At 46.6% G+C, this 27790-nt stretch overlaps 2 protein-coding genes across 2 annotated transcripts in view; both read right to left on the bottom strand.

Moving 5' to 3' along the window:
* Window positions 1-645: 645 nt before the first annotated feature.
* Window positions 646-8971, bottom strand: arl6ip1 (ADP-ribosylation factor-like 6 interacting protein 1). The gene is made up of 6 exons (XM_036540817.1): window positions 8885-8971; window positions 7368-7501; window positions 6290-6409; window positions 4250-4367; window positions 3195-3279; window positions 646-2283 (listed from the first exon to the last, which is right to left on the bottom strand). The coding sequence occupies exons 1-6, from the start codon at window positions 8918-8920 to the stop codon at window positions 2165-2167; spliced, it is 612 nt and encodes a 203-aa protein (XP_036396710.1). The 5' UTR covers window positions 8921-8971; the 3' UTR covers window positions 646-2164.
* A 3020-nt stretch (window positions 8972-11991) lies between these two features.
* Window positions 11992-27790, bottom strand: part of smg1 (SMG1 nonsense mediated mRNA decay associated PI3K related kinase) — a 36155-nt gene continuing 20356 nt past the window's right edge. Inside the window, exons 36-62 of the mRNA XM_036523093.1 lie at window positions 27538-27699; window positions 27085-27305; window positions 26524-26678; window positions 26202-26424; window positions 25561-25807; window positions 25228-25457; window positions 24684-24932; window positions 24421-24559; window positions 24222-24331; window positions 23625-23843; window positions 23314-23507; window positions 23029-23201; window positions 22406-22685; window positions 21552-21824; window positions 20932-21166; window positions 19068-19294; window positions 18504-18648; window positions 18049-18238; window positions 17486-17958; window positions 16736-16873; window positions 16145-16477; window positions 15698-15925; window positions 15300-15511; window positions 15114-15214; window positions 14762-14938; window positions 14421-14527; window positions 11992-13294 (exon numbers count right to left, since the gene is read on the bottom strand). Coding sequence (XP_036378986.1) covers window positions 13217-13294; window positions 14421-14527; window positions 14762-14938; window positions 15114-15214; window positions 15300-15511; window positions 15698-15925; window positions 16145-16477; window positions 16736-16873; window positions 17486-17958; window positions 18049-18238; window positions 18504-18648; window positions 19068-19294; window positions 20932-21166; window positions 21552-21824; window positions 22406-22685; window positions 23029-23201; window positions 23314-23507; window positions 23625-23843; window positions 24222-24331; window positions 24421-24559; window positions 24684-24932; window positions 25228-25457; window positions 25561-25807; window positions 26202-26424; window positions 26524-26678; window positions 27085-27305; window positions 27538-27699 — 5519 coding nt within the window. The 3' untranslated portion in view covers window positions 11992-13216. The remainder of the gene's footprint in view (window positions 13295-14420; window positions 14528-14761; window positions 14939-15113; window positions 15215-15299; window positions 15512-15697; window positions 15926-16144; window positions 16478-16735; window positions 16874-17485; window positions 17959-18048; window positions 18239-18503; window positions 18649-19067; window positions 19295-20931; window positions 21167-21551; window positions 21825-22405; window positions 22686-23028; window positions 23202-23313; window positions 23508-23624; window positions 23844-24221; window positions 24332-24420; window positions 24560-24683; window positions 24933-25227; window positions 25458-25560; window positions 25808-26201; window positions 26425-26523; window positions 26679-27084; window positions 27306-27537; window positions 27700-27790) is intronic.

Below are 27790 nucleotides of genomic sequence, written 5' to 3'. Positions count from 1 at the left end.
GCTCTTAACATCCTTGGACAGGGTAGAGTAAAAATTCCTCAGTAAAGCTGTCCTGTATAAATGCCTAACATGTAAAAAATGCCAGCTATGTAAGCTGCTGTGGATGAGTGTGCTTAGCTACTATAGTATGTAATATTTTCGTTGCCTTGTACTTGTTACATGTGCAATGACAATAAAGTTGAATCTAATCTAATATAATCTAATCTAATCTAATATGATCCAGATAGCAGTGTGCTGAGAGCCAGGTATTACAATACTGTTTTGCAAGGTGTGTTTTGTAGTAATTAAGGAGTTGGATTTATAACATAGTGTTTGCTGGTTCACTTTACAAATAGGGTGATGCTGTTGATGACCAGTGGGAGGTACAGATTAACAAAGTCAGAAAGTTATAACAAGGTGTTAGTCCCTACTGATAATGGTGGTTCAGAGCGATAGCTCTTAAGTTGACTTGTTGCACTATTCCCATGAAATACAACAAAGAAATAAAAACCACTCTCACACTTCTATTGAGTATAAAAAGGCTCCAATTTTTTTTCCAATTGTACATAAACACAATTGTATTTCACATCACTACACTGGCTTTGATTAGCATTCTGTTGAGCTTAGACAGGATACTTCCAATGACTTAATATTCATGCACTGCTGGTATTGGAACATTTCATGCTTGCACTTCAAACTCCTGCATGAGCTGTGTAATTCCTTGTGAAGTTCACATGGGTTGCATTTATGAACTGCATTAGCCTCATGCCCTCTCTCAGGGGAGGAACAGACCTGCCTGCTGGCAGTCTAAAACAGGACGCTGTGGACGTTTCAGCACTGGGAGACAGAACACTGCATCCCCAGACTGCACTGATGACCCTGCCCTAGACTTCCCACAAATATCCTCTGGAAGGGCTTGTGTGAACCAGCTGCTCAACAACAGTAAAAAAATCTTTCATTCTGCAAAGGTTTATAAATAAGGGCAGCTTTTTGTGTAGCACAAACAACACTGAGTTACATGTGAATGACCTGCCAGGTGGGGCAACAATCAGCATTTCACAGCTTTTCATTATCACTCTGTCACATATTGACACAATGTGTGTAATGTTACAAGGCGATGCCAAGGCCTTCAAAATGTACAAATTTAATTTTTAATGTAGTTCCTTTATATGCATGAAGGTACTAATGCCTGCTGTTTTCTTCAGAACAGACTTTATTACTGATACAGAAACCAGAAAGGAAAGAACACGATGGAGAGAAGTGGTCGGGGGTTAAGCCTAGCCAAAACTGAAGTATACATACAGATACACACGAAAAGAGCAAAGAGGACAGGAGTATTTACAGAGGTCATTCCAAGCCAATCCAAGTGGCGCTAGAGCTGGACAACCAGTATGTAGATCATCAAGTACAAATCTAAATGAACAAATACAGCAGGTTTAACACTTCACATGACAATATGGCAAACATGGTACCAGAGAGTAGTTTCATTTTTCTGGGTAAATCCAGTTTTTGCCAAACAATTTCAGTGCAATATTAACAACATTGGAGAAAAAAAAAGGACAGCATTGTATTGGCCGATAGTTGTATGGAAATGTGATTTTTTTCAGGCCCAAAAAGTAAAAGCAAGCAGGACAACCCATCCCTTTAGAAAATCTGTACATGCTAATACTAATGGATTATCCATTTCACTTTCTTTAGGGATGAATGTTGTGTGTGTGGAGGAATTATATTATATTATGAATGAATGATTGCATTTCTTTGTATTCAGCATTTGGAATGGACTGACAGCAACAACCAATGCTCTCAAGTAGTATTTGAGCAAAGCAGCTGTAACAAAGAAGATTCACGTATGCATGTGTACATATCTTGTGTGTATATGTGTGTGTGTGTGAGAGAGAGAGAGACAGATGGGGTTGTATCTTTATATGGTTAATCAATGTCTGAAAAAACAGAATGTTGTCCACGTCACTGTTTTAACAATCAAAATCCTCAGGTGAAGGAGAACCCCACCATGACAACTGTGTTCATGTGAACATTCGTGCAGCACCCTTAACCCAGCTGACGTTGTGGATGGGCACCAGAGAGTAGCAGAGTCCTTGCAGGTGTCTTTTCAAATGATAAAATTCTCGCAGGGATTTAAAGGGGTGCTCTTTGCTCTCTCCTTGTTTTTTCCCCCACCGTATTTTCACTCGTTCTTCTTCTCCTTCTGTTTGAGCAGTTTGTTGATCTCCCTCTTGGCCATGCCCGCATACTTGGAGATGATGCCATGCTGGTTTAGACCAGGCAGAAGCAAGAGGAATGACACTGAAAAGAGACAACAGACAGGAGGGTCAGGGCAAGGCTCCTCCTGCTTTGTGAATGCAGTGAAAGTCCAGCCAAACTTGGGCGTAACTGGAACTTTTTGGAAAAAAAAAAAATAAACAAAAAACTTTACTTAAAAAATTTACTTCATCCTACAAGTCCTTTACGTTTATTTGATTAAGACCACAAGTGGGTCAATTTACCATTTAATTACATCAAAGTGAGAGAAGGTTCTTTATAACACTTAAATAAGATGATTACATAAGGAGAGCTGCAGATATATTTGGACTGCAGCATTGGCCTCTTTTCTTGTTCCAGATTTGATGACCTGTTTTAAATGCTACACTGTGACTCAGTAGCTCATGTGGTCTATATACAAGGTGTGAAGTCTGCGGGGAAGTGCTGTCTGTTGTCAGTTTGACACTGGACTGCATTTCCTTCCAAGTGCACTAACTGAGAGCTACTGAGACCCATCAAGTAAGTTAAATGCAGAAAATGAACTTCAAAAGGGTAGTACTATGAAGACAGGTGATCAGGCTACATAATTTGGCATCATGAATCCAAGAATTAAACCAATACTTCCATTGTTAGAGTCAAATTACTTGTTTAATGTAAAACATCATTACATATTTTCTTAACAGATGTCCTTTTCCAGATCAACTCACATAGCTTATGTTAATATATCCTATCCATTCTTGTAGCTGCATATTTACTGAAGCAATTCAAGTTAGGCACCTTGCTCCAGGATACAACAGCAGTGCCCCACCTGGGAGATGACCCTGCAACCTTTGGGTTACAAGGCCATCTCCCTGACTACTACTAAACACAGCTTGCTGTAGACTGCAGAAAAAATCTGAGCACAGGCTTTGATCTGTGAGAAAAGAGAACATGACACACGCTTAAACTTTGCTTACCAATCAGATAGGTCAGGAATAGGTTATGGACCTGCTGCCCAATCCATGCCATCACCACTAGACTGCTGATCATAGACAGGAAGTACTGTGCAGGAAACAGAAATTTACACAATCGGCCTACAAGGACAACCTATGGCTAGGAGTCCAAAGTTTCCCCTTAGGGCTGCAAGGAAAAAATGAGCTAGATAACAGCATCATCTGACAGTTTGCACATCACCCTTTGTGGCCCCTAGCGCAACTGGTAATCAGTGTTCCTTTCATGAAGAACAGTGGGGACTTTGTTGCATGCTGTTAGAGAGGGACTAACAGGGATTCCATACCAAATCACACCATAGCATTAACTGAGGCTCATCTGAGGCTTTAAAGACCTACAAATGCTTTTTCAAACATTCAAAAGTCATAAGCCTTTTATGGAATTTATTTTCCCATTTACACTGAATGCGACAGCTAGCCTCTTTGTTCTCCTTTTACCTCTACAGCACAGAGGCTGTAGTGTATTGGCACTTCGCACAGCCTGTTCTCCCTTGCTGCGAGGAAGCAAGCTTGTTTGAATTACAAGTTGCTGTGTCCACTGGTGGTTGTTTAGCACTGCCGTTAAACCAAATTTAACGCCTACAAAAATACAACCTACAAAAAACAATAACTATAGTACTTTCAACATGTGTGTATGATACACAAGGTCTGTGCTGTCAGTCTATAATGATATTTTGTATGATTTCATTTGAAATGTGGATATATCATACACCCAACAACCAGTGCTCAGTGGCCTTGCAAGTAAAATTAATACAAATCATATGATGTTTATAGTCTTAATATCTCCCCTGAATAACAGTAAGTTATTACAATTTTGATGAGGATATGTCTGACGATAGAACTTCCATCCTGCAAAGGTCATATTAACGGCTACTATGCAAGATGGACACTGCTCACAACAGAATTGAATGTATAAAGAATTAAAGTTCCTTAAGTTGGCAAATCCTTGTAATTTCCACTTTGGAACAGCCTTAAAATCGAATAACAAAGCTCCCTGCATTGCTTGTCCAATGCAAGCTTACCATTTTGGGTCTCTCCTCCTTGAGGGCGAGGATGCGCTTCCACCAGCCCACCACACGGCGCTGAGTCTTGACCAAGTTCCCGCAGATCTCATGGAAGCGCTGCTGCTGCTCAGTGGTCCTGTGGATCCAGCAGGAAGACAGAGCCCCTGACATACAGCCCATCCCCACACACCTGAACACCGCCCTGAGAGTTGTGTCTCAGGAGGAGATCAGCTATGACACGGGTTAGCACAAACCCCAACCTACAACATCTACATTTCATTCTCTAGCATTCTGCACATGCTCTGACATTACAGGTCACTGTTGTCACTCCACGATTGTTCTCTTTAGGCTTTTCCCTCTTCTGTTCACCCTAACTTTGGAACCACCAGTGTTACATTCAGCCCATCCCAATGTAGCATCCTGTAAACATCTGCAGGAATGCTGAAACACAATGAGTGCAATCCTCCAACATACTCACTTGCAGCCAACAGCTACTTTAAGCACTACAAATCCAACATGCCACCAGCACAGAGCAAACAGCAGATGGAAGATGGGCACACTGTCTCTAAGGTCATCTGAGTAACACATAAGCACCCAAGAAGTAGATTAGAGGGTGCCAATGACAGGCAGGACAAGGGATCCCTGGCTGGTGTCAGTCACCCTACCCCTGGCAGAACAAAGCTAACTGTGTTTCACAACTGCAAGACCCCCAGCAACTCCCAGCTAATGACTCAGCCCAGCCAGGAAAGTGCTAAACCAATGGCTTGTGGGGTTCAGCATTTGTTTAGAACATGCACCTTTACAAACTGAGATACTCTGGAGCTCCAACAGCATGATTTTTTTGTTTTTTTGTAGCAGTCTTAACACAAACATAAACGTAATAGGGTTTAAATTCATGGTCAGAAAATACTGAGTTTAAAAGCAGTTAAAAATGGTTCTAGATCCTTCAACATACAGACAAACAAAAATCTCAGCTCTGAATTGCTAAAGCGGTTTGTGTTGTGAATGCCAGAGCCTCCCACAGACAGTGTGTCCCTGTGAACAATGACAGCGGGGCTTGGGGAGCAGACAGCTGCTGAGCTAGTCTGACAGGGGCTGACACAGAAAGGCACTTTTAACAGCTGCACCCAGTCACCTAATATTTTTAGGATTTAAGACTGCTGTGGCCACAGGAAAGGACACACATAAAACAGAGGATCCTCTGGATTCTAGTTTCTGCTGTTAATGAAAGCAATTAAATATTAATAGCCTTTGTCAACTGGACTAAAGACACCTACACGCAAGTAAAACAAAAGGTCTTTTCCCCTCCTGACATCACAACCATTAACCATTAAACCTAGCAGGAATGTGACAGCAAGTAATACAACACAGCCTCCATGGGATTTCAGATAGGGATAAGAGATTGGCTGGTGCTACTAAATAGTAGGGGTATGGATCTGCAGCCATAGGCCATGATCGTGGATTGCCTTAGGTTCAGCCACAGAGTGGGCCAGTCGCTAGCTAGCTATCACAGAAAGCTAGTAGTGAAATAGATCAAACTGATCATAGCATATCCACAGGGTTGCAAGCTGCCCACATGTACTGATTAGAAAATAATTTTTATATGAAAACATAAGTACAAGGGTATGGCATCACTATACAGAATGCCTATGAAAAGGGGGGATTTCCCATTAACAGAATGGGACAGGAAGATAAGATTACCAAAAAGGCATATGAGCTGCAAAAACCCAGGCTTTATCTCCTATTAAAATGTACAGCTCTATTCTATGTAAACAAATGCCCCTGTCCTTCGCTGATGTCAGGACAGTTACCTTTATTAACAATTTTTTTCCCTTCTGACTTTGGAACCACCAAAAAGCTTGTCTAAAGCTTATCATAGGGCTAAGCCTGCATTCGGAACAGACCCAACTAGCAAATAACAAAGGAATTATGCGTTAATGTGCATACGCTCCCCTTTCTTTGCAGACTACAGATATTATTCCTTCTGTTCATTTTTCAGACTCTCACTATTGTGATATGGGTCCCTTTCACCCTCTCAGCTCCCCAGCCAAAACTCACCACTTGCTGGAGCTGAAAATCCTGGGAGCAAGGATGGGCACCAAGTAGTCAGCCAGACACAGGATCATCACAGAGCAGGAGACTCCAGTCAGCACTGACGGGTCCAGGTAATACACCATCCTGCAAATAAGGGGCACATTCATGACACATCAACAATATCACATGAGGTCAAAAAGCAAGACACACAAAGATAAACAAAACAAAAACAGGTCTCAAAAAAAGAATTTATGCAGTCAGGAGTCTTAGTTCATGCAAGTATAATAAGCTGCCATCAATGTTAACAAATTTGTGCAGCAGTACTATAGCCTATGTAGAAATCCACAATGTACAAATTAAAATGCAAATGTGGATCTTAAAAAATAACACTCCAAATATTTATTTACTCTCATATGCTCTTATTCTGGTTCATTTCAAGGCAAGGCAATGAAGAAAGGCCAAAGCCACCAAGTTGTATAGAAGGTAATTACAGAATATGGATGCCAGATTCCTGGGTTTGTTTTTTCCTGCAAGGAATCTCATTTCATTGCCAAATGCGACAGAAGATGACAGTAAGAAACACACTTTATTTCAAAGACTACATCAGGCTTTGAGGTTTAAACATTTGTTGCTGAAATTCCATGAGCACCCTTTTCACATTTGCTTAAATGGTTTGATTCCACCAGTCATTTGAAAGTGCATTAGCAGTTTTTCTACAGACGTGACTGTGTGTGAGGAAAGCTTATGTGACAGAGGTGTTTTGTACCTGTAATCACACTAATCTCTGGCAAATCATGGACTGCTATCTAACGAGTACAGAGTTTGTGTACGTCCTTTTCCTGACCCTTGCACGATGGCAGTGTTATCACGCAGTGCAACCCAGAAAAGGCTCAGACGAATTCCAGCCACACACAGTGACTTTTCCTTCACAGAGGACATACAGGACAGCGTGGGTCCTCCTTCACAGAAAGTGCCTTTGTTAACTTTATCCTTCTACAGTTTCACTGTGACAGGGTGGGGTGACACAACATACCCAGTCAGTTGGAGGTGCTGGGATTAGCAACAGGATGCGTGTGACTTGACAGTATTTTGTCGTACTCACGTGAAGAGCACAGTTGTGGCCCCTATCAAGGCCCCGGGAAACCAAGGCTTCTGCCAGTGCAGGACGTGATCCGCAGCCAGGATCACTTCTCCCCATCCCTGTAGCTGCTCCTCCAGCTGGGCCGTATCCCTAGCCTGTGGGAAGCAAGATGGCAAAGACTTTCCACAACACCCATGACAAAACGAGGACAGCTTCACAACCATCTAAAAGTCCTCTACAAGGACCTTTGCTCCTGACTTTCACAATCTGTTTTTTGTCTCAGTGTCCCCATGCTGGAGACAATCAATCTGGCCCTACCGTACCCTTCACCAAAAAACATCACTTAATGTGCAAAGAGGCGTAAACATTGTTATGGGGCAGCAGTGAAGGTGACACTAGAATATTAGTGGGTCACAGCTTAATGCTACGGATTGAGAGATGATCCATTTCTGTAGGGGAGAGGTTCTGCAGGGCTTAACCCAAACCATGTGCAGAACAGCAGCCTTTGGCAGCACACTGCTGGATCAGCACAAGGGCGCAATGCTTCAGTGTTTGTTAAAAGCCCTGTCAACCCAACTCTACACATCATATCTTAGTTTAAAGGAAAGTGCAGTGTCAGTACAGACTGCCACCAAGTCTGTCTTCAGCTGCATTTCACTTTGAGCTGAGATCTGGGTTTTCTTGGGATTTGGGCCCAAACCCATTCATCCATTTTGAGATATAGGCAACGTAAAATACATGACACTGAGGTAAAACAGTTGTCATTGCCACTGGCCTTCATTAATAACTGATTAATATAGCTAGCTACAACATCTAAACATACCAGCAATATAAGAGCAACTTACAGCCATTTAAATCTAAAGCAATAAAATCGCGATGAATAATGTGTGACTACACATTTGCGGCTAGCTTGCTGAAAGCTGACAGTAGCCGAGCTGGACAATTAGATATGTAAGATTAGTCGGAAATTGTAGCAAATAAACCCTAGCTATGTAGAATAATTACCTTCGTTGACAGAAGTGCAAGTTCAATTAGCCAACTAGATCGCCAAGTCCGTTGAACTTCAAACAATCCTGCTCTGCGTCAGGAGCTGACGAGCTAGCTGGCTAATATAAGCCACAAATCAGCAAAAACAGCAACAAATGAACCATGCGTAACATGCATTTTACACAGCCTACATAGCAAATCGATTAATGTAGCTAAACCACTGGGCAGCCAAGTAATCGCTGACTACCACGCGTTACTTACCAAAGCTAAAACAGCTGTCACAGAAAATTAGCAAGCTTGATTCTATGATATGTTTTCTGGTCGACAGAAATTCTAGGCTATCCACCTAGCTAACTCACAGGATTGGTTAGCTAGTTAGCCTAAGTTAGTGTATGAGGACAGCTAAAATTAAGAGTACCTGCTCATAATATTTATAAGAAAGCAACCCGAAATGTGTTTCAACTCCTTTAGCTAACAAGGCAACTGAAATGTCTATCAAACGTTGGCGATAAAATATACATACATATTTATATTAACCGCATGTTACCTACCAGCATGTTTGTGCTTTTGTTATCACCGTCTGCCATTCTGGTGTGTTGAGGATAAACCGTTAGGCTATGTAACGTTATCTAGCCAAGGAGCGCCGTCAAATGAAAAAAACCCAGAGTGGGTCGGCTTGGTGTATACCCCCGTAGCCGTCTAATCAGTCACTTCAACGTGGTTTTTTGGGACTTGTAGTTGAAAAGCGCACAGAACACATGTTAACGTTAACGAAATAAACTACAATTCCCTTGACCTTTCTCTCATAACTTGCTGGCTCGTTTTGACCTGCATTAGTAGTGTGCTGGAAACATAATTTCGGAGAGCCAAAAGCTGTTAGCTATATACCTGACAATCCAATTTGCAAAGAAAGTCATTGAATAATTTGAACTAAAAACGTATGACAACGTCTACATAGCTTATTGTTCCTTTCATACACATTTGCTTGATTAAACTTTGTGCTGCACACCACAGAACTGACGTTAGCTAGCTAATCTGAAGGGTTAAGTACGAAGTTGGGCACGTTGTATTACTTGCTAGTACAATTTTATGCATGTTAACTGACGTTAGCTTGCTGTCCGCCTCAATGGGCAAAAGGGGATGCGGGTAGAAGTGGATTTAAGGTAGAAGTTAACACGTATTATATGTGGTAGAGTAGTAAAATGAGCATGAATGGACATTATATGGTCTGTAATCCGTCGCAGGGAAAAGTTAGGTAATGTTCTATCGTTTTTAGTAAAAGCCGACTCTATCCATAGTGTTTCGTGGACTGCTCAGCGTTAATTTCAGTTCATTGTATGTTAACGTTTATTATTTAATTTAGAAAGTCACACACTTCCGATGGCATACATACCCTTACAGGAAATATTAACTATAGTGATGAAAACACAATTTAAAAGCAATTTAGAACAAGTTTCGTTTCAAGACTGAAAAGACCAGAAATAGGCTAACAGAACATGTAAAAGGAAATCGTGTGAACCAACCGATCGTTATAGGTCAATGAGCTAGATGACCCAAAAGAGGATATTGATAGTAACATGTCATATTTTAATAACTGACTTTGTCTCCCGCTTATTGTGGCAGTCCCAACATTTCCAATACGAGTAGGTAATACTAATGGTTCTATCAATTTTATTTAATATTCTGAATTTAATAACTGAATTATAAAGCCATCATTTTTTACATTCAAAACAACTCATGATTTAAGTCTTGCCAAAATCATGTCATACGTTAACTGGGAGTCACTTTCTTACAAAATTAAATACCTAACAAATACTTCGTCAGTGTGATTGAAAATTATTTTGTCCTTGTATATGCCACCAGCCTAAAAAGGATGAACAACATATCAGCGAAGCTGAGTCTTGACGATAGGCGTTTTCGTAACTCGGTCGGGTTTAGATTTGGTAAACTATTATTTACATATATTTAAGTGTTTTCTCTGTATTTGTAGGTTTCATTATAGCATTTGACTACGTTTTAATTTTTTGGATGTTTTTGATTTTGGACAGCATATCTCCAAAGTTTACTACAATACAATTATGCAGTGACGTCTCAGTTCTGCCCACAGAGCAATTTGACGTCTGACTTAAAGCATTAGAAGTTTTACATGGTATAGATGTAATTGGTAAAACCTACATTATTAGGCAGATTTGCAGATTACACAGAGCTCTTTCGAAAACATAAAACGACCATCTCCACAGTCTTATTATTCAAAGCATCTGTTCTTTATTTTAAAAGAAAGTGTATTCAAGAAAATCTATACCTGCGGTGAGATATTACTGCTATTACATCCTTATTTAAAAAGAAATTAAATGTCTTAAAACGAAAGCCCTTGTGTAAGGATGCGGAAAAGGGAAAATGTTAATGTTAATTACAGGTTAAACAATCTGAAGACCAGTCGGTGGTAAGTGACTTGTCTACACTTTGTGGCATTTTCTAAGTGAAGGCACATCTACCCATGTCAGTCTCTATTCATTGCATTTAAAACTGTCACAACATCAAACTCCCTTCACGAAATAATACTCATTATCATGGAAGATCACAGACGGTGGAAATGGACTATGGTGATGGACTAAATGTAGTTTAGTCTGATTCTTCAGTTGGGATCTTTGGACTACACTAGGTAAATATATGTCTAACCTTTCCAAAGTCATTGTGGTCCCACAATTCCAAAAACTTTACACAAGTTGGTGGGCTAGATTTTTCTTAATTAAAATATGATTTGAAGTTTACAGACTCCCCATTAAATTGTCAATCTTCCATATATAAGAATTACATTAGAATTGTAATTCACTCAATGGGAGAAATACCACACACAATTTCAAGTGGGAAAACCCTGACTCTGATTGCCTTTTTTAAGGCAATTTTTAAGAACTGATAGTATAAAATCTCATAATAAAGGGCAGTGTTTGCTAACTTCCCAACTATTCACTTGTAATGTAAAAATAACCTTATGCACCTGCAGGCTTTTATATGGTTAGTTGCCCCCTCTAGACCATATCTGGGAAATTATGAAAAGAAAAACATTCTGAACTGCTGTCTAGCCTATCACGTGCCGTGTGCTGATCATACATTGCAGTATTGTGGAAGAAGCGCACCTGCCACTTAATCAATGAAAGGCAAGCATTGAAGGTGTATAAAGGTGTGTGTGTGTGTGTGTAGTTTGTGCATGTGGTGTGTTTGATTTTTCAGACTTAAAAAGTGGACTGCAAGCAAACTAACTTCCATTGCCAACGACAGCAACTTCTTCACAAGGTACTAAAGAGATTCTGTTGCTGAAGGAGGTGAATGTTGTGTATTATCTAGAAACGGGGCGCAAAACAAAGTGTCAGAGAATGACAAGACAGTATTTTCATGGTCATGTGGTAAGAGAGCAAGCTATAATTAGCCTGGCTGTCCTAGCTAGGCAGCTGCTGGTATTGGTTTGGCCAATTTCAGTGTAAAGCAGTTGAAGCCTGACTATATTAGCCTCATGTTTTGACAAGGACTCTTACTCTACAAAGACATGCAAACAGGCACCCACAAAGATAATTCAAAGGTGGAATAAGTACCATTTAAATTCCAGTTTATTCTGCATCAAACAAAATTGAATAAAAACTTTTATAACAGTACGCACCATCACCAAAGCATTATTTTATGTATTCACGTATTAATTTCTCCCACTAAAAATGTAAAACTAGAGGGGGGTCTAGATTAGTAAAACTCAGGCAAAACAGGGAGTATATAACAGGAATGGCACATCCCTTCAGTGGCAAGTCAAAAAGGGATGATTCTAAGTGATTTTTTAAAAGCATGGGAAAAGAAAGAAAATCTCTACAATTCACAAATTAGAAATGCAAATCAAGGAAAAGTACTGGAAAGCGATTAAGTCATCTTTAGTCCAATTTCAAGTCAACATATTTTCTACCATTGTTTAGAATACCCATACTTATACATTTTGACATACAGCCATCAATCAATCCAAAAATAATACCAATCCACACTGGACTCCTTGCATTGAAGCACATTATACATAGTGCTGTAACATTCAAACAAGATGACGGTGATTAATCAAAAAAAAAAAAAAATTTCTGCATGAGACTACTCAAATTGTGAAACTACTGTGTGAGATATTTTCAGAGTGTTGTGTGTAAGGGTTTCTTTATTTCCAATAAATGTTTGATATTGATAAAGAAAGTGACTGCAGTTATCTGGCTTGAGCCTCGTGGCTTTGAATGGAGTTCACTGAGGCTCCTGATTCTCCAGCCACTCAGTCCTCCACACCTGCCAACACACACCAGCTTTGCTGCTGGACCATTAGAATTGCTGGATCGTCATAAAGGACAGAATGTCAAGAGGCTCTTCACAGCATTTGTCTCCTTGTCTCCTCTCGCCACTGAAATGCACTCCAGGAGCGTGCTTCGGGACTGAAGGATGTTGGGCATCCGTCTCTCCCCTCTTGGGGTGGCGCGAAAATAAAGCGGGGTGCGAGACGAGCCCATTTCCGAGTCCCCATAGCGAACCCTTTTTCCGCATGCTCTTGGATTTCGGGAGGAGAGGAGTTGTGTTTGTTGTATTTGCTGTGTCACAGGGGGTGGGGGACAGTTCAGGCTTGGTGCCTCGTCACCCCCCGTTTTCCCGTCCCCGTCAGCCCCCCCGCACCCGAGGGAGCCGGGTGCAGACCCGTTCGTTGTGATGGCTGGATCGCCGGGTGCAGCAGTGCTACGGGGATCCAGTGGGGGGCCCCAGGGAGGATCGCGAGATCTTCCCCCCCACGCTGCTCTGCGGCTCCTTCGCCCCAGACCCAGTGGATTCTGGTGGATTTCTACCCTCGTTGGACCAAAGAGATCTTACTGGCATCCCGTTCACACCCAGGCTGTCCAACCTTCATACAGCTGAGCCAGGTTATCCATGTTCGTAGCCTCCTTAATCACATAGTCAACCTGTATGCAAGTGAGGAAGAATTTTAGTGAAGGGGGGACAGGAGGAGAAGAACACTGTATTAGGTGGAAGATATCTCATGGAGCCAACAGGCTGCATGGCCATTTGTGAGAATTTACCTGCATGTCAGCCAGATATCATCTAGGCTTGTTCATGGAGGAAAATAAGCCCCATAGCAAGCATTTAAGAAACAGCCTTGTAATTTGGAATTTACTAAGAGCATCCAACTACACTTATTCCCTATGGTTGATTTTCACAGCTTCCAGAAAGACATGAGTGAAAACAATGAAAAGCAGTGAACTACTGACATACTAATGTGTCTTATCTTGAGCAGTACAGCCTCATCATAAATTCTGATGCATTTTGGTGACATTTGCTTTAGTCATTTGTGACAGATATGTATAAGCCATCGAAAAAGGACAATACATGCTGAGAGGAACTATGAGATAACCAAACCGATCTCATTCAAAACAGAAACTGGAGTTCATTTTCTGGCTATCAAGGAGAAAATGAAGTCCCCTAACAACTGGAAACCATCAGTAGGATTTAACACAAATGAACTTATCATGCAAATTTCTGAATTAATACTGAATAAGCCAAACAGTAAAAAGAACCTAATTTAATTCCTTGATTATTCCCATTCTGTTCAGACACAGTAAACTGCATAATTTAGAAAAAGCAAAACCTTTGTCTATTGATGGAATAGACAGATATAACATTGCACAAAACCGCACAGCAAGAAAGGTTTAATTATAACGGAAGGCAGTTTTTGTCAGTCTCAAGTGCGTTTTAATGGATTTTTATTCCACAGGGTGCCAAATCAAGCTTTTTTAAAACCAGCATTTACAATTACAATGTTCTCATTGCCTCAGATTTAATTATTTCAATTGACTCAGCCTCAAGCTGACTCACTCGCATAGAGAAATTAATGCATTAAAAAAACTGTAAGGTTTAGATATGAAAAATACAGAAAATTACTTATTTAAATTGTAAATAAAGTGGTATAATGCTGAGATGAAGTCTGCTTCGCATTCTACATCACGTTCTGGTGCCTTTTATGATATAGGCATCATGATATTGATGAAAATGTTATCAGTAGATAGCTTAGCATTAGCACTGTAGCCTTACCTGCTCTGTCACACTCATTCGCCTGTTTGGGTCCACATCTCTGCCCTCCAGTTTGGCTTTCACTCGCTTCCACACACTCACTGCGTAAGAGTTGCGCTCCTGGACAGCTGTGCAACATTCAAAATAAACAACGCACCACATAAAAAATTTCAGCATTTACACACTTTTGATTTGTCTTTAAGCAAACATATTAAAATCGACAGGAGATAAACAGTATTGTTTAATTCAATGTTGGATATTCTAGCCTTCTCAAATTCCTAAACATTCTGGAACTACGGTATGCAAAATAAGAAAAGCATGGGTGTTCTAATGAGCATAACAGGAAAAAAGCTGCCTCAGACCTCTTCCAGTCTTGGGGTCCCTCACTGCCCTCTTGGGGCTTGGAGCCATGCCTTTGCTGGTGATCAGTAGGGTGCTGGGTGGGGTGTCTGCTGGTGTCCCCAGGTTCCGTGGGAGAAGCTTGCGAGCGTTCTGAGACATGCTCTCAGGCTGTGTCCTGGGCCCACTGCAGCGCACCGCTGTTGACACGGACAGAAATCACTGCCTGTTAACAGTTTTTGTCCTCGAAAGGTGGTTTTCAGTGGGCACACCGTCATCACTGAGACACTACATGAGACAGCTTCTGGACAGTATTCGCCCAGCAGTGTCCACCGAAGGGCTTTGTGATATAGTGCAGATTTTAACACGCCCTACCTGCAGCGAAGCTCGTCTGAGTGCTCAGGGTTGGGCTCGCACAGTCACTCGCTCTCTCAGTCACCAGGGGGGAAGCAAAGCCCACCAGCCCATTATAGACGCTGAAACGAAAAGACGCAGCTTAAAACACACGGGTGAGGCAGGGTGTCTTCCTGCAGCGTTGCGTGCGTGGCGGCTGAGACGCACCTCTGGCTCTGCGTTTTGAGCTCCCTCAGCGTGGCGGGGATCTCCTGCAGCAGCTCCACCTGCTCCTGGCTGCGCGGCTGCCCCGTGGCCTGCACCACCGTGAACAGCACTATCTGCACGTTGTCCTGCCAGGCCTTGTACTCCGACAGGAACTGGCGCACGCTGCCCTCGTACGGCACGGCCTCGCCTTCTGCCAGAGCGTTCTCCTCATCCTGCGGAACGGGCCGAGAGAAGGTGGTCAAAACGTCACACTTCACATATTAAAAAAATACGGCGCTTCAGTCTTTGAGGGTGCATTCTGGGAACAATACGGAGACTCAGTAACTAATACACCAGCACAGCTACGTGGAGGTCTAGAAGGGGGGTCAGAGGGTGTCGTGAACCTCGACCGGCCTCACCTTGGCCATGGCACGCAGCAGGTGTTTGACGTCTGCCAGCTGGCGGTTGTGGTTGGACAGAATGCCCTTGATGGTGTCCACCAGTGCCTGCAGAGTCTCCGTGACGCTCTCCAGCTGCTGCTCCCTCTCCCCCTGCAGTGCTCTCTCATTGGACATCTCCTGGGTCAGGTGCTTCTGTGCACACAACAGCCATTCGGGGCTGCCAATGGGGAGGTCCACTGTGGAGCTCTGAGAGGAGACAGGATAGTTGCCATTACATATCTCAGCACAGTGCTAGGATGGGAGTACAGGATCAAAATACTGTGTTGTTCCGCATTCCAAATGCGACTTCAGCTGTTCAAGACCAAGTCCAACTGCTGGAAGTAATCTCTCAGCAGCGACAGTGAGGTAACACCTGAAGCCTGCAACATGAGGCGAGTCAGATGGTGGGGTGAGCCAGCCACTCACCAGCCTGTGCAGCAGCCTCAGCTCCAGCGGGGAGACAGAGCTGCTGAACTGCGCGGCGTAGGAGCAGGTGGCCTGGCAGCGCTTGAGCAGGTCGAAAAGAGCGCCGTCCATGCTGAGGGCTTCGGGGGTGCGCGTCCGCAGGCCCTCGAAGTTGAGGATGGTGCTGCAGAGAAAGGTCACCTGGCTGGCGCACTGGCCCTCCTTCAGCACCAGCGCCCGCCGCTCGGCAATGGTGGCCTCGAAGTCCTGCAGCACGGGCGCCAGAGCCGGGTTCGCTCCCCCCGCCCACTTCAGACGCTGCTCGATGCTGCCCTCTAGTGACGCCAGCTTCTCCTGCAAGGGACCATCAACATGTTTACCCACGTGATGGCAACCTGCCTGAACCTAACTGAACCCAACTACCCCACATGGATAAATAGATGCTGGATGATGACACTTTCATATATGACTACCACTGAAGCAAGAGGGTATCTTACATAGGAAACACAATATGAGTAATATGTAACTGAACTATAAAGTGTCAACTGTAAAGCCAGTAACAACGGCAGGCTAAAAAACAAACAGGAATCATTTAGTGAGGCGGTATTTCACCTGCAAGCTAGCGATAGAGGCCTCATCCTGGCTCAGCTTGTACAGCTTCTTCTTCATGTTGCTGAGGATAACGGAGCGTGGCGGTGGGCTCACAGACATCGGCTGGTTCCTCGTCCCCAGGACATCCTCATGTTGCCACTGCATTGACACGGGTACAGTCTTGAGGACACACGACTGCACAGTAATCACCAATACTGTACATGCACAAACAAAATAAGTAAATCCATGTTCCATGAACTAAACTGGAGATTTCTTATTCTGGTTTGGCTTTTTTCTTAAAATTAGGAAATACAATACTTTTTAGATAAGAAAACTGCACAATGAACTCCAGAGAACACCACACAACCACACAGCAAAAATAAATGGGCTCTTTCCAATTGTTCTTCATACACTTCATGGTAGGCTGATCAAGGCAGTAGATGTTTCTTCCCAAGTGATTACTGCAATGACTATTGATCTACATAGATTGAGTCTGCTTTGCCACTCAATTTCAGTCAAATATTCAATGACTTCTTGATATGAAGTCACACACCAAATGAACAAATCTGTCAGCTCCTCTTTATTAAATATATGTGAAAGAATATGATTTGCGCACTGAAACATTACCATAAAACAAAATGAAACAAACAGATGACAATTCATAACATAATATGCTTTCACAGTAGGTGATCTGAAATGCAGTTTTGGTCGGGTGATTGTGGTGTACAAGTACGCCCCTCGCTGACCTGTTCTCCGCTGTGGCAGACTCACCTGGAACATGGCGATGTGCAGCTGGGCCCTCTGCAGGCTGACCTTGCAGGCCTCCATGCTGACCTCCAGCCTGCGCACCAGGTCCAGCTTCTTCCAGGCCGTCTCGTAGGAGCCCGCCAGCACCGTGGCCCGGTTGAGCAGCAGCTGGGACAGCCGGCCGGCCTGCAGCCCCTGCTCCACGGCCTTCTTGCACAGGTCGTCCAGGGAGACCTTGCCCTCCGCCCCGAAGTCCTTGGCCTCCACCTGCGCGATGACGTCCATGCCCAGGGCGCTGAGGGCGCTGCAGAGGGCCAGGCCCAGCACCTGCGTGGGCAGCCCCATCAGCATCTGCCGCACGAAGTCCGCCGTGAAGGCCTTGACGGGCCGGGCCATCTGGTCCTCGCTCATCACGGCTGACCCGCGGTACACGGGCTTCACCAGGGCCACGGGGCCGTTGGAGGGGACTGCGTCCTCGGGGGGTGGGGGGCAGGTTCCTGGGAGAGGAGGGGCGGCAGAGAGTCGGCCAGGGCTTGACGGAGCCAGAAGAAAACCCGCACAGGGTACCACGGCGGGGCCACGCTTACCGGAAAGTGTCTGAGAGAAGGAGCCGCACAGGCGGAAGAAGTCGCGGATGCTCTGCAGCCTCTTGAGGAAGAAGATCTCCTCCAGGACCTCCCGGTGCTGTGCCTTGTCAAAGAAGTTGACCTGCGCTGCCCTGGCCTCACGGATCACGTCCACCTTCCTCCAGGCTGGGGGGACCTCCATTTTGTTAAGCTGAGGGAGAGAGTCAGTGGTTAGAGGTTGCTATTCACAAAAACTCCAACTGGCTCAGTAGTGCCTATGTACCTTTGCATTCTGCATTTATCACAAGGTTGAGACACAATCTTTGAGACAACATAGGATTGTTTCAAAATTTGTAAAAGTAGTGGTCCGCCCCTCAGGTCGTCCTTTTCACACTTGTGGAATCATTACGGTCACCTGTACATTCCATATAAATGCATACAAAAGCACTATTTACATGCTAATTTCAGAGCGTCACCTTTTCGATCAGAAGCCCGAAAGCAGTCTCCAGCTGCGCAAAAGTGCCATCGAAGGCCACCAGCAGCATCTGGCCAGCGCTCATCTTGGGTGTGTCCTCCTGGCTGTGTGGCTGGATGAGCTCTGAGTACTGGGCACGCAGCATCCTGAAGCAACAGCATTACATTACATTACAATCATTTAGGAGACGCTCTTATCCAAAGAGACTTCCAGCACAAAAGAATCGAAGTGTTTCCATTCAAGCTGAATGAGCAACAGTGACGAAAGTAGAAAGTGTGAGCATTTCACTATTCAAACCCTGCCACAAGTTAATTTGTGCAATCTGATTAGGCTACAGAATACTACCATACCATACATCAGTCACTACAGCACATAATTCAAAACACAAGTCAGTCACACTCACTGGGAATATGCTCTAAATACAGTCAAACAGGACATGCAACCAGACATGCATTCCTATTTAAGCCCAATCAAACACCACCATGCCAGGGATTACATCTTAACATGGAGGACGAGACATCTCAACTATTCCCAGCCTGACAAGCTCTACGAGCGCCACGGTTACCTGGTGACATCCAGGTAGTGGTTGTCGGTGTCCTCCTCCAGCCCCATGGCGACGTTGCGGAGGTGCGCCTGCAGCGCCTCGGCCAGCCCCTGCAGGGAGACGCCGTCGGCGCACTGCTCGACCAGCAGGTCCAGCTCCAGCAGCATGGCCTCCAGCGTGCTCTCCCCCTTCAGCATGCAGCGCAGCGCCTCGGGGAAGATGATCTGCCGGAAGTTGGTGTTCAGCTCCTGCACGGCAGACACAAAAGCGGTCAGTGTCGATGCGTTTGGAGATGCTGTGTCATAAACCTCCTCTTTTAAGCATTTTAAAGCAAGGGGAGGCAACTCCCCACGGGAAATGACATTTACGTTACAAAACAATTAGTGGCACTGAAAAGCCAACAATACATTGTGAAATTTGAAAGACATCAGCTTTACTATGGATATAAAATTCATACTGGCAAGCACTGGTGACTGTCCAGCCTATTGTGAAGGATACAAGTCTTGGCAGAGTTCTCCTCAAAAGGAAAATCTTTCACTTGATAATAGGCATGAGATGAGTCATTCAGCTCACAATATGACAATGTGTTTCATGTAATGGAGTTCAGAATACAAAATTATCATGAAACTACATTCCCCCACAAAATAATGCTGATGGGATACAAAAATATAACATGACTGAACAAGTTCTTTTCTTTCCTTTATTCATATATCAAACCCATAGCCGTGCTAATGTTCATGAAATATTAGAGGTTTGAGTGTCACATCAAATTTGTAAAATAGATCCATGATTGGCTGACCATAAGATTAGCTACTTTGCTACATAAAGACGATAAACCAAAATTAGCAAGTTGTGTCAATAACATGGAGCTACCAGTCACACTACCCAGTGCTTGTTACATTATATATTATCAATATAGTAATGTTTCAATCAATACATAAATGATGCTGCTGAAAAAGATAGTAACATCAGTTAGAATATTTATGTTATGTCAATGCGCAATGACATTAAGACAATGAACGAAAATTCTGTTTACCCATGACAGAACCAGAACGCAAACTGACCGATAGGAACAACGGATCAGAAATAACAATTTTATAATTTCTGTCATAGCACTGCTGAGGAGTAATGGACAGATCAAGTAAAGCAAATAAAAATTAAACTAACATTACTTTTAGAGGAAAAATGTATATCATAATCTTGCTAATTTTGACCTCAGTCAAGCTGTGATTTGATTTCATGTTATGTTCACAGCTACAAAATATTTGGTCATTTTCTGATTTTGTGAAACTCAATGATATTTCATCTCATGCCTACTTGGTTTAATCACAGTTTAATTACAATGACATACATAAAACTGAACACTAATATTTGACAATTTCAACATGCTATCTCTTTGGGGAAAAAACAACATGTCTACATAGTTAAAACACTGACACCGCCCACAGAAGGCTAACTGATCCACAGATCTAGCCACATTTACAAGCTAGCTATTTCTGATACCTACTCTTGCTACAATAAGACAATTTACCACAGAACAAACCAGGTATTGCTAACATACGACAACATCGACCTAGCCAGCCTGCTACCTACCACCATTTGCTACTAGGTTAGCTAGCTCCATCGATGTCACTGCCCTCGTCCCCAGCTTCACTCGTACTTTCTGTATCTCCCCAAACTATGAGAGCAAGAGGCCAAGCCACACTGAGTTCTGCACATCCCTGTCCAACACTTGTGCACTCTAAACTCGGAGCTGCGATTTCTACTTTTCATACACGAAAATTCAACAAAACAGATTACAGAGAACTGCGAAGAGTTAACCACCACAGAGGCTTTGTAGGAGCCCGAATGGACGCCAGGTGACCTCGTTGTGAAGATCCAGTACCTGCAGGCACGTGTAGACCCCGTTGGCCAGGTAGACGGCCTGGGCGGTCTCCACGGGGCTGGGGAGGTCCAGGTCGTGGGGCAGTAGCTGGCACTGCTGCAGCAGCTGCACCAGGCAGGTCACGTTGCCGCACATGCTGCACAGCTCCTCCAGGAACCAGGCCCCGTCCCGCGACGTCAGGTCCACCAGCTGCTCCCCGGCGCTGGCCGCCGCGCCCTCCATCACCAGGTTACGCCTGACGACCACACACACACAGGAAACATCGCTCAGCGGGCCAACAATGACACGCCACCATGGGAGGTCTAACAGGGCTTATATTTCAGGAGACATTTTACAATGATGCAAGCTGAGGAAACAAACGGGTAACTATATATAGACTTACATTATGTAGCGGCACATTCATTTAGCACATGCTCTTATCCGGAGCGACTTCCAGCACAGAAGAATAGAAGTGTATAGAAGCTGAAAGAGTGTCAGACCAGGCTAACAACACTCCCAGACCAGTGTGAGCATATCACTATTCAAGCCCTACCACTAGTTACCTTGTGCAACCTTGTGTGATTTAGAGATGAGAGAAGGCCTGGCTGGGAGAGCACTCCTGGTGACCTATGGAGACTGACCTGGTGAGGGTGCAGAGTGCAGAGATGATGATGCCGGCCAGGCTGAAGGAGCCCAGCTCGCCGTTCTCGCGCAGGAAGACGGAGATGCAGCGCTCGATCTCCTGCAGCTGCTCCTCGCAGGCCGGCGCGCCGGCGCCCTCCGCCTTCAGCCGCTCCACCTGCCTCAGGAGCCGCGTGTTGGTGTCGGCCGCGTGGTGCTGCAGCGCCAGCTCCGTGCTGGACAGGAGCTGGCAGGTGGCCGGCGGCGGCTGCGGGGCGAACTGCATCTCGTACCTGTGGGGTGGCATCACAGAGGGAGGGGGGCACAGTCAGAGCCGCGCCACGTGGCCCAAGGACACGCGCGCATGACACGAACGACTCAACTCCACACACACACACACACACACACACACACACACACACACACACACACACACACACGACCAACGTGCCACCAAACGTGATGACACAATGAGTGATTCAAACTCTGCACCCAGACATTACATTAGTGTCATTTCAGCGGACTCTCTTATCCAGAGCAACTTACATATAATACAATTTTATATGTTATCCGTTTAGACAGATAGTTACTAAGTCAATTCTCGGTTAAGTACCTTGCTCAAGCATGATACAGCAGAGGTGCCCCGGCGGGGAATTGAACCAGAAACCTTTTGGTTACAAGCCTTGTTCCTTCCCACTATGCTATGCTGCCATCCCTACCAGACCTTTCAGAGTCTGAACGTTACATCAACGTTTCACAAAACACACACAGCAGCACAGATTCACGCATTACACCATCGAGTCCACCTTTAAGCGGCGAGGGTGGGTGTCTGCATGGCAAAGTCCATGTAGGTGCCGTGCCTGGGCGCACTCACTTGCGGTAGATGGCCTGGCAGTGCTCCACGGTCATGTCGCACACCAGCTCCTCCATCCACTGCTTCCAGGCGTGGGCGCGGTGGCGGAGCAGCACGGGGCGGGGGTAGAGCAGGGCCACCGTGGCGTAGCTGTGCAGGTGCTCCAGGCAGCCCCGCAGGAGGGCGCGCCGCTGCTGGAACATGGCGCCCAGCTCCCCCTCCAGCTGCTCGCACTGGCTGATCAGGTGCGCCTGCCCCGCGTTCTGCAGGAAGGCCGTGGCCGGCACGTAGCTGGGAGGGCCTGGGGGGGGTGGGGGTTGGGTTGACACATGCATCATGTACTGTTAGCTTTCTCTTTGGCGAAACATTACATTGTCTCTTATCCAGTAAGACTTACAAAGATTACAATTTTTACATTATCCATGTTATACAGCTGGATATTTTCTGAGGCTACTTTATACAGCTGGATATTTTCTGAGGCTACTGTGGGTTAACTACCTTGCCCAAGGGTAGAGCAGCAGTGGCACAGTGGGGAATTGAACTGGCAACCTTCACAAGTGCTGCTCCTTACCACTATGCTACACCGCCACCCCCTGAAACATTTTTGAAACAGTGGGAAACGGGGCTGTTGGTGAGCTTCTTACCCAGGTCAATGGGGCTGCTGATCTCCTGCATCAGGCTGGCCAGCTGGGTGGCCTCCAGGCTGGCGAAGGCAGCCTGGTATTGGGAGATCCACTGCTCCAGGTCTGACAGCTTCCCCTGGATGGCGTCTTGCACTGTCCTCTCCCGGGACTGCAGCTGCGTGTGCTCCGAGTACCTGAGGACGACATCGCCTCTGTCAGCGTCGCTCTCCAGGTGACAGCAGAGTCAACAATGACAGCCTCTTCAGGGTTTTTCGCGCTACGCTCATGTGCCCCCCGCTCCCTCACCTGTGCTCCAGGGTGTGGACAGGGTGGTCCGGCCGGCTCTCCGCTCCGTCCAGGAACTCGATCTCCTCCAGCAGCCGGCCCTGTAGCTTCTCGACCTGGGCGAGCTGCTCCTGCAGACGGAGGTACTCCTCCACAGCGCTGTCCATCTGCGGCAGCACGCCCAGCATCTCCTCGCGGTTCTTGAACCAGTTTACCTGCAAAGCGCGGGTGAGATAGGGGGCGTTAAAGAGAGCGGGGCCCTGCTGCATGGCTGGCCATGTGGGGCGGGGGTAGGGTCAGGGTTGTGTGGTGGGGGAGTGTGGAAACGTCACCTTGATCTCGGCCACGCGCGAGGAGAACAGGCTGCGGGTGATGTCCCTCTCCATCTCGCGCTTGCTCTGCTTGCTCTCCGCCTGCTGCCCTCCGCCTCCGTACACGGCCCCAGCGAAGCCCACCTCCCCCCCGGCCGTCCAGTCCACCAGGGGGTCGTACACAAAGGCCTCCAGCAAGGTTAGCAGGGTCTCTCGCCCCCTGCGCATCATGTGGATCACCTGAAGGACCAGTGAAGGTGCAGACCTCAGTTTTTTCCACAACTACACTTGAAGGATTAACATTTTTAAAACATTTTTAAAACTTTTTAGAAGAACATGCAAAATGATACATTGCCATACATTAATCTGTTTCAGTGACAGTAAGATCTCTCACGGCTATCGTCTCACTCAAATAATTGTGGACACGGACTTAAGGACATAAAAGAGTAATTTGCACAGTCTGTAATCAGATCTTCACGATCTCAGTAAAGAGACATCAAGAATCAACAGTTAATTAGAGAACAAAAGGCAGGCTGGGCCCTGTTCTGAAGCTCTACTATCAAATGACTTTGCTGGCAAAGAGACCATTTAGAGGGATGAGGGAGGGGTAACGCTCACCTGTTCACAGGACAGTCTGAAGATGCCCTCGACTCCGGTGACTCCCAGGGCCGTCTCGATGTTGTGGGTCATGCGGAAGGGAACCTTCTCAGGCACCCTCAAACTCTTCCCTGCAACACATCCCCCCACCAGTCAGTTTCCCTGACCCAGCCACAGAGTGGGAACATTTCCTCAAGGAGGCACAAATCCACTTTCTAACCTTTCTCAAAGCAGACGTTGTAATCAATGTGCACCACCTCTCCCGTGGTCATGTCAATCAGCACGTTGTCCAGGTGACGATCCCCCAGCCCAATGATGTAACCCACCATGGACATCACTGCAGTGGATCTGGCGTAGGACTGCAAGGAAGGGCACCAACACCATCAATACTGGACTATAAATACAGATTCTGCACAGCATGAACGTACAGGCCTCTCCACCCTGGCGTCCATCAGATCTTCCACAGCCACAGCGCAGCCTCACCTGAGTGACTCTCCACCACTCGCTGGGCGTTGTGCAGGAGCACCACAGCTCCTTGGCCAACAGGTTGGGGGGCGTGGCCTCCATCAGCTCCCGCAGGACGTCCCTCATGACGCTGAGCGGCCAATCGCGGCGCGACACGTCCAGGCTGAGCCCCACAGCCTTCAGCGCCGGGCCGATCCGGCTGTAGTAGAGCTCGCTGGGCCGCGGCACCATGGGAACGTTCTGGGGCTGCTGGAATGAGTCCTGAGCCTGGAAATAGCAGGACATGTCGTTATGCTACTGCAAAAGGAACACCCTTAAGCAGTGGTTGTTTATGGTAGTATCCTCTGTTGCCTAGTCACACTGCACAGGTTGACTTGTGGTAGGGCTTGAATTCTCACACTCACTGGTCTGGCAGTGTTGTTAGCCTGGTCTAACGCTATCGCTCATTTAACTTGAATGGATACACTAATGATCTATTGTGCAGGAACACGCTCTGTAATGAAATGTAATGTAATGTAAGCACTACGTAACAGCTTTACTGCTAGTAACCAAGGCTCCATACCTTCTGAGCCTGCAGCACCGCTTCTCGCTGCTGCCACCGCTTATAGAGACCAAACAGGGGCGTCGCTCCATCCACCCACTGAATGAGCCCGGAGCGGGTGCCCAGGGGCGTGACTGAGTAGTGGCGGGCGTGGAAGTGGGGGCTCTCCTGCTGGTTGACCTTGGTGAACATGGTGTTGACAATGGACAGGAACTGCATGATCCTTTCATCCAGATGCAGGTCCTCCAGCCCTGAGAGAAAAAAAAAGACATTCAGAGATGAAGAAGGTTAAGAAGAGTTTCCATCATGGCTGCCGTTCACACATCCAACCCCAGAGCTGAGCGGGAGCTTCACCTTTGAACAGGTAGGGGTAGTTCTTCCCGTCGGATCCCAGGAAGTAGAGCTTCTTGGGCTTGGTCTTGGTGGGCAGGATAGTGATGGTGTTGCCCACGCTCTGGATGGTGACGGTGTCCGTGGCCGAGACCTCCCCGGGCAGCGCCATCTCGGTGCAGGCCATGGCTGCCAGCCGGGGGCTGATCTCGTCCAGCCTCAGCAGGTAGCTGGCGCGCTTCTGGGCCCGCTGCTGCAAGCTCAGCATGATCTGCAGGCACGCGAGAGAGAGGAGGTGTCACTCAGCGTGAGCGGCGGGGGCCCGGGGGATCTGGTTTGCACTGCTGAGTCCCTCACTACCTTCAGGAAACATCTGAGGACACAGCTCTTCCGCACTAACCCAATCACCCGAAACACTAGAACCTAAAGCAATTTCTCATGTCTTAAACTTTTCTTAAAAAATTCAGATCCAATGGTTTAATGCACTTGTATCTCTACCAGCTAGCTTGCACCTTGTCTGACCAACTACTGAAACTTGATCATGTAGCGCTTCTAATATTGATCACCCCTTATATAGCTTTTTGCTTGTGTTGTACTCTACCCTTGGATAAAAGCGTCTGCCAAATGAATAAATGTAAATGTAAATTTAATGTAAATGCATCGACCTGCTTGAAGGGCACCCAGCTGCTGGCCGGGTTGGCCGGGTTCGAGGGGTTCCGCAGCCTCTCCAGCGCGTTGTTGATGGCCTCCCCGTAGCTCTCCTGGAACCAGGTCTCGTGGGGCGTCTCGGCGGGCGCGGCCGTGATGCTGCGCACGTGCTCCAGGGAGAACACCACAGGCCGCATCAGAGCCGAGTGCTTCTCCCGCATGATGGCCAGCTTCTCCTCCCTGGGGTGGGGGGGAGAGAGACACAGCAGCGGTCGCACGGTCAGTGCGGCCGGCACGGTCGCGTTGGCAGTGACGGGATAAGCACGGGCGGTCACTCACTTGCGGAGCGTGTTGTTGTTCTGCACCCTCTTGACCTCGTCCTCCAGCTGCTGGATGCGCCGCAGGACGTGCATGTGCTGCTGCTGCAGGACGCCCAGCCACAGCTCGTCCCAGAGCACGGTGACCCGGCGCAGCTCACCCACCAGCATCTTCACCTGCAACGCACGCCCAGCGCAGACACTCTGTACACGGACCACATATACAGCTCCGTCCCTGCCACTACAGGAGCTGTAAGCGTTCTGGTTTTCTTGAGCATACAGAACATTCTCAAAAGGACATGCAGAGAAGAAAGGGGTGCGGTGTAAAACAGAGCGTCCGTAGCCAGTCTGGACCCCAAAAAGTACCGAAAACCTCCCGTCACCAACCAGAACCTCACAAACAAGGAAGTTTGGAAGACAGAGGGAATGCAGCAGCTGACTATCTGGTCATAGCATAGAATGTCTGTACGTCAACTCTTTGATCCACAGTATGGGTGCATGTAGTGTGCATGACAGGTTTGTAGAGCAGGGGCTCTGCAGCTTAGCAGAGCAGACATCATGAGAAGCGGGGAGCTGGCTGTACCTGCAGCACCATGGTGGGGCTGGCGGAGGACAGCTTCTCCACAATCTTGCTGTAGCAGTCCTGCATCATGGCCTGGTCCTCGCTGGAGCACAGGACCAGCTCGTCCCCTTTGCTGCTCTCCTGGGAGGCCGGGTTGCTGCCCGCCTCGCTCCCTCCTCCGCACAGCGCCTCCCCCTGGATGTTGCTGAGGAACGTGGGCAGGGCCGAGGGCAGTTTGCTGCCTGCGTGTGACAAAAGAGAGCGCCGTTAGTCGAGTATGGATCACGTGCCCATGCCCACTTGAAAAACGTCTGAGTGAAACGGCCTTTTTAAAGATCAATTCCTGTGCTGCAATGCCTTTAGAATGACAAAGTACACTTCTGCTCCATTATGCACATTTAGTCTCCATTTGTCTCCAACCCACGCCCCTCGCTGTTAGACACCCCCCCTCCTCCCGGCACCAGCGTCTGGTACCTGCAGCCTGGGCCTCCCCGCCCAGGGAGATGGAGCCCACGATGGCGGGGTACAGGATGAGGTGGGGGGAGTCCTGCGCCACGCGGCACAGCAGGCTGCAGATGCTCTGGCGGATGTAGGCCTCCGGGTGATTCAGCCTGGAGAAGAGCTGGGGGATGATGCCTGTGGCAACACAGCACAGTCTACTCAGAGCAAGCAGGAGCAGCACATACACACACAAACGCCAACATGGCTAGTTCCCAACTACTCTGCA

The sequence above is a fragment of the Megalops cyprinoides genome, chromosome 1, assembly GCF_013368585.1.
Source record: "Megalops cyprinoides isolate fMegCyp1 chromosome 1, fMegCyp1.pri, whole genome shotgun sequence".
NCBI classification, from domain to species: Eukaryota; Metazoa; Chordata; class Actinopteri; order Elopiformes; family Megalopidae; genus Megalops; species Megalops cyprinoides.
The sequence above is the reverse complement of the archived record's forward strand: the minus strand, read 5'-3'. Positions and strand labels throughout refer to the sequence as shown.

Excerpts from the sequence above, each read along its gene's own strand:
- arl6ip1 (XM_036540817.1), bottom strand. The coding sequence starts at position 8,920 with ATGGCAGACGGTGATAACAAAAGCACAAACATGCTG. Across the intron at positions 6,410-7,367 it reads GCCACAACTGTGCTCTTCAC|GATGGTGTATTACCTGGACC; the intron begins GTGAGTACGACA and ends CCTTATTTGCAG. Across the intron at positions 4,368-6,289 it reads ATTTTCAGCTCCAGCAAGTG|GACCACTGAGCAGCAGCAGC; the intron begins GTGAGTTTTGGC and ends CTGGATCCACAG.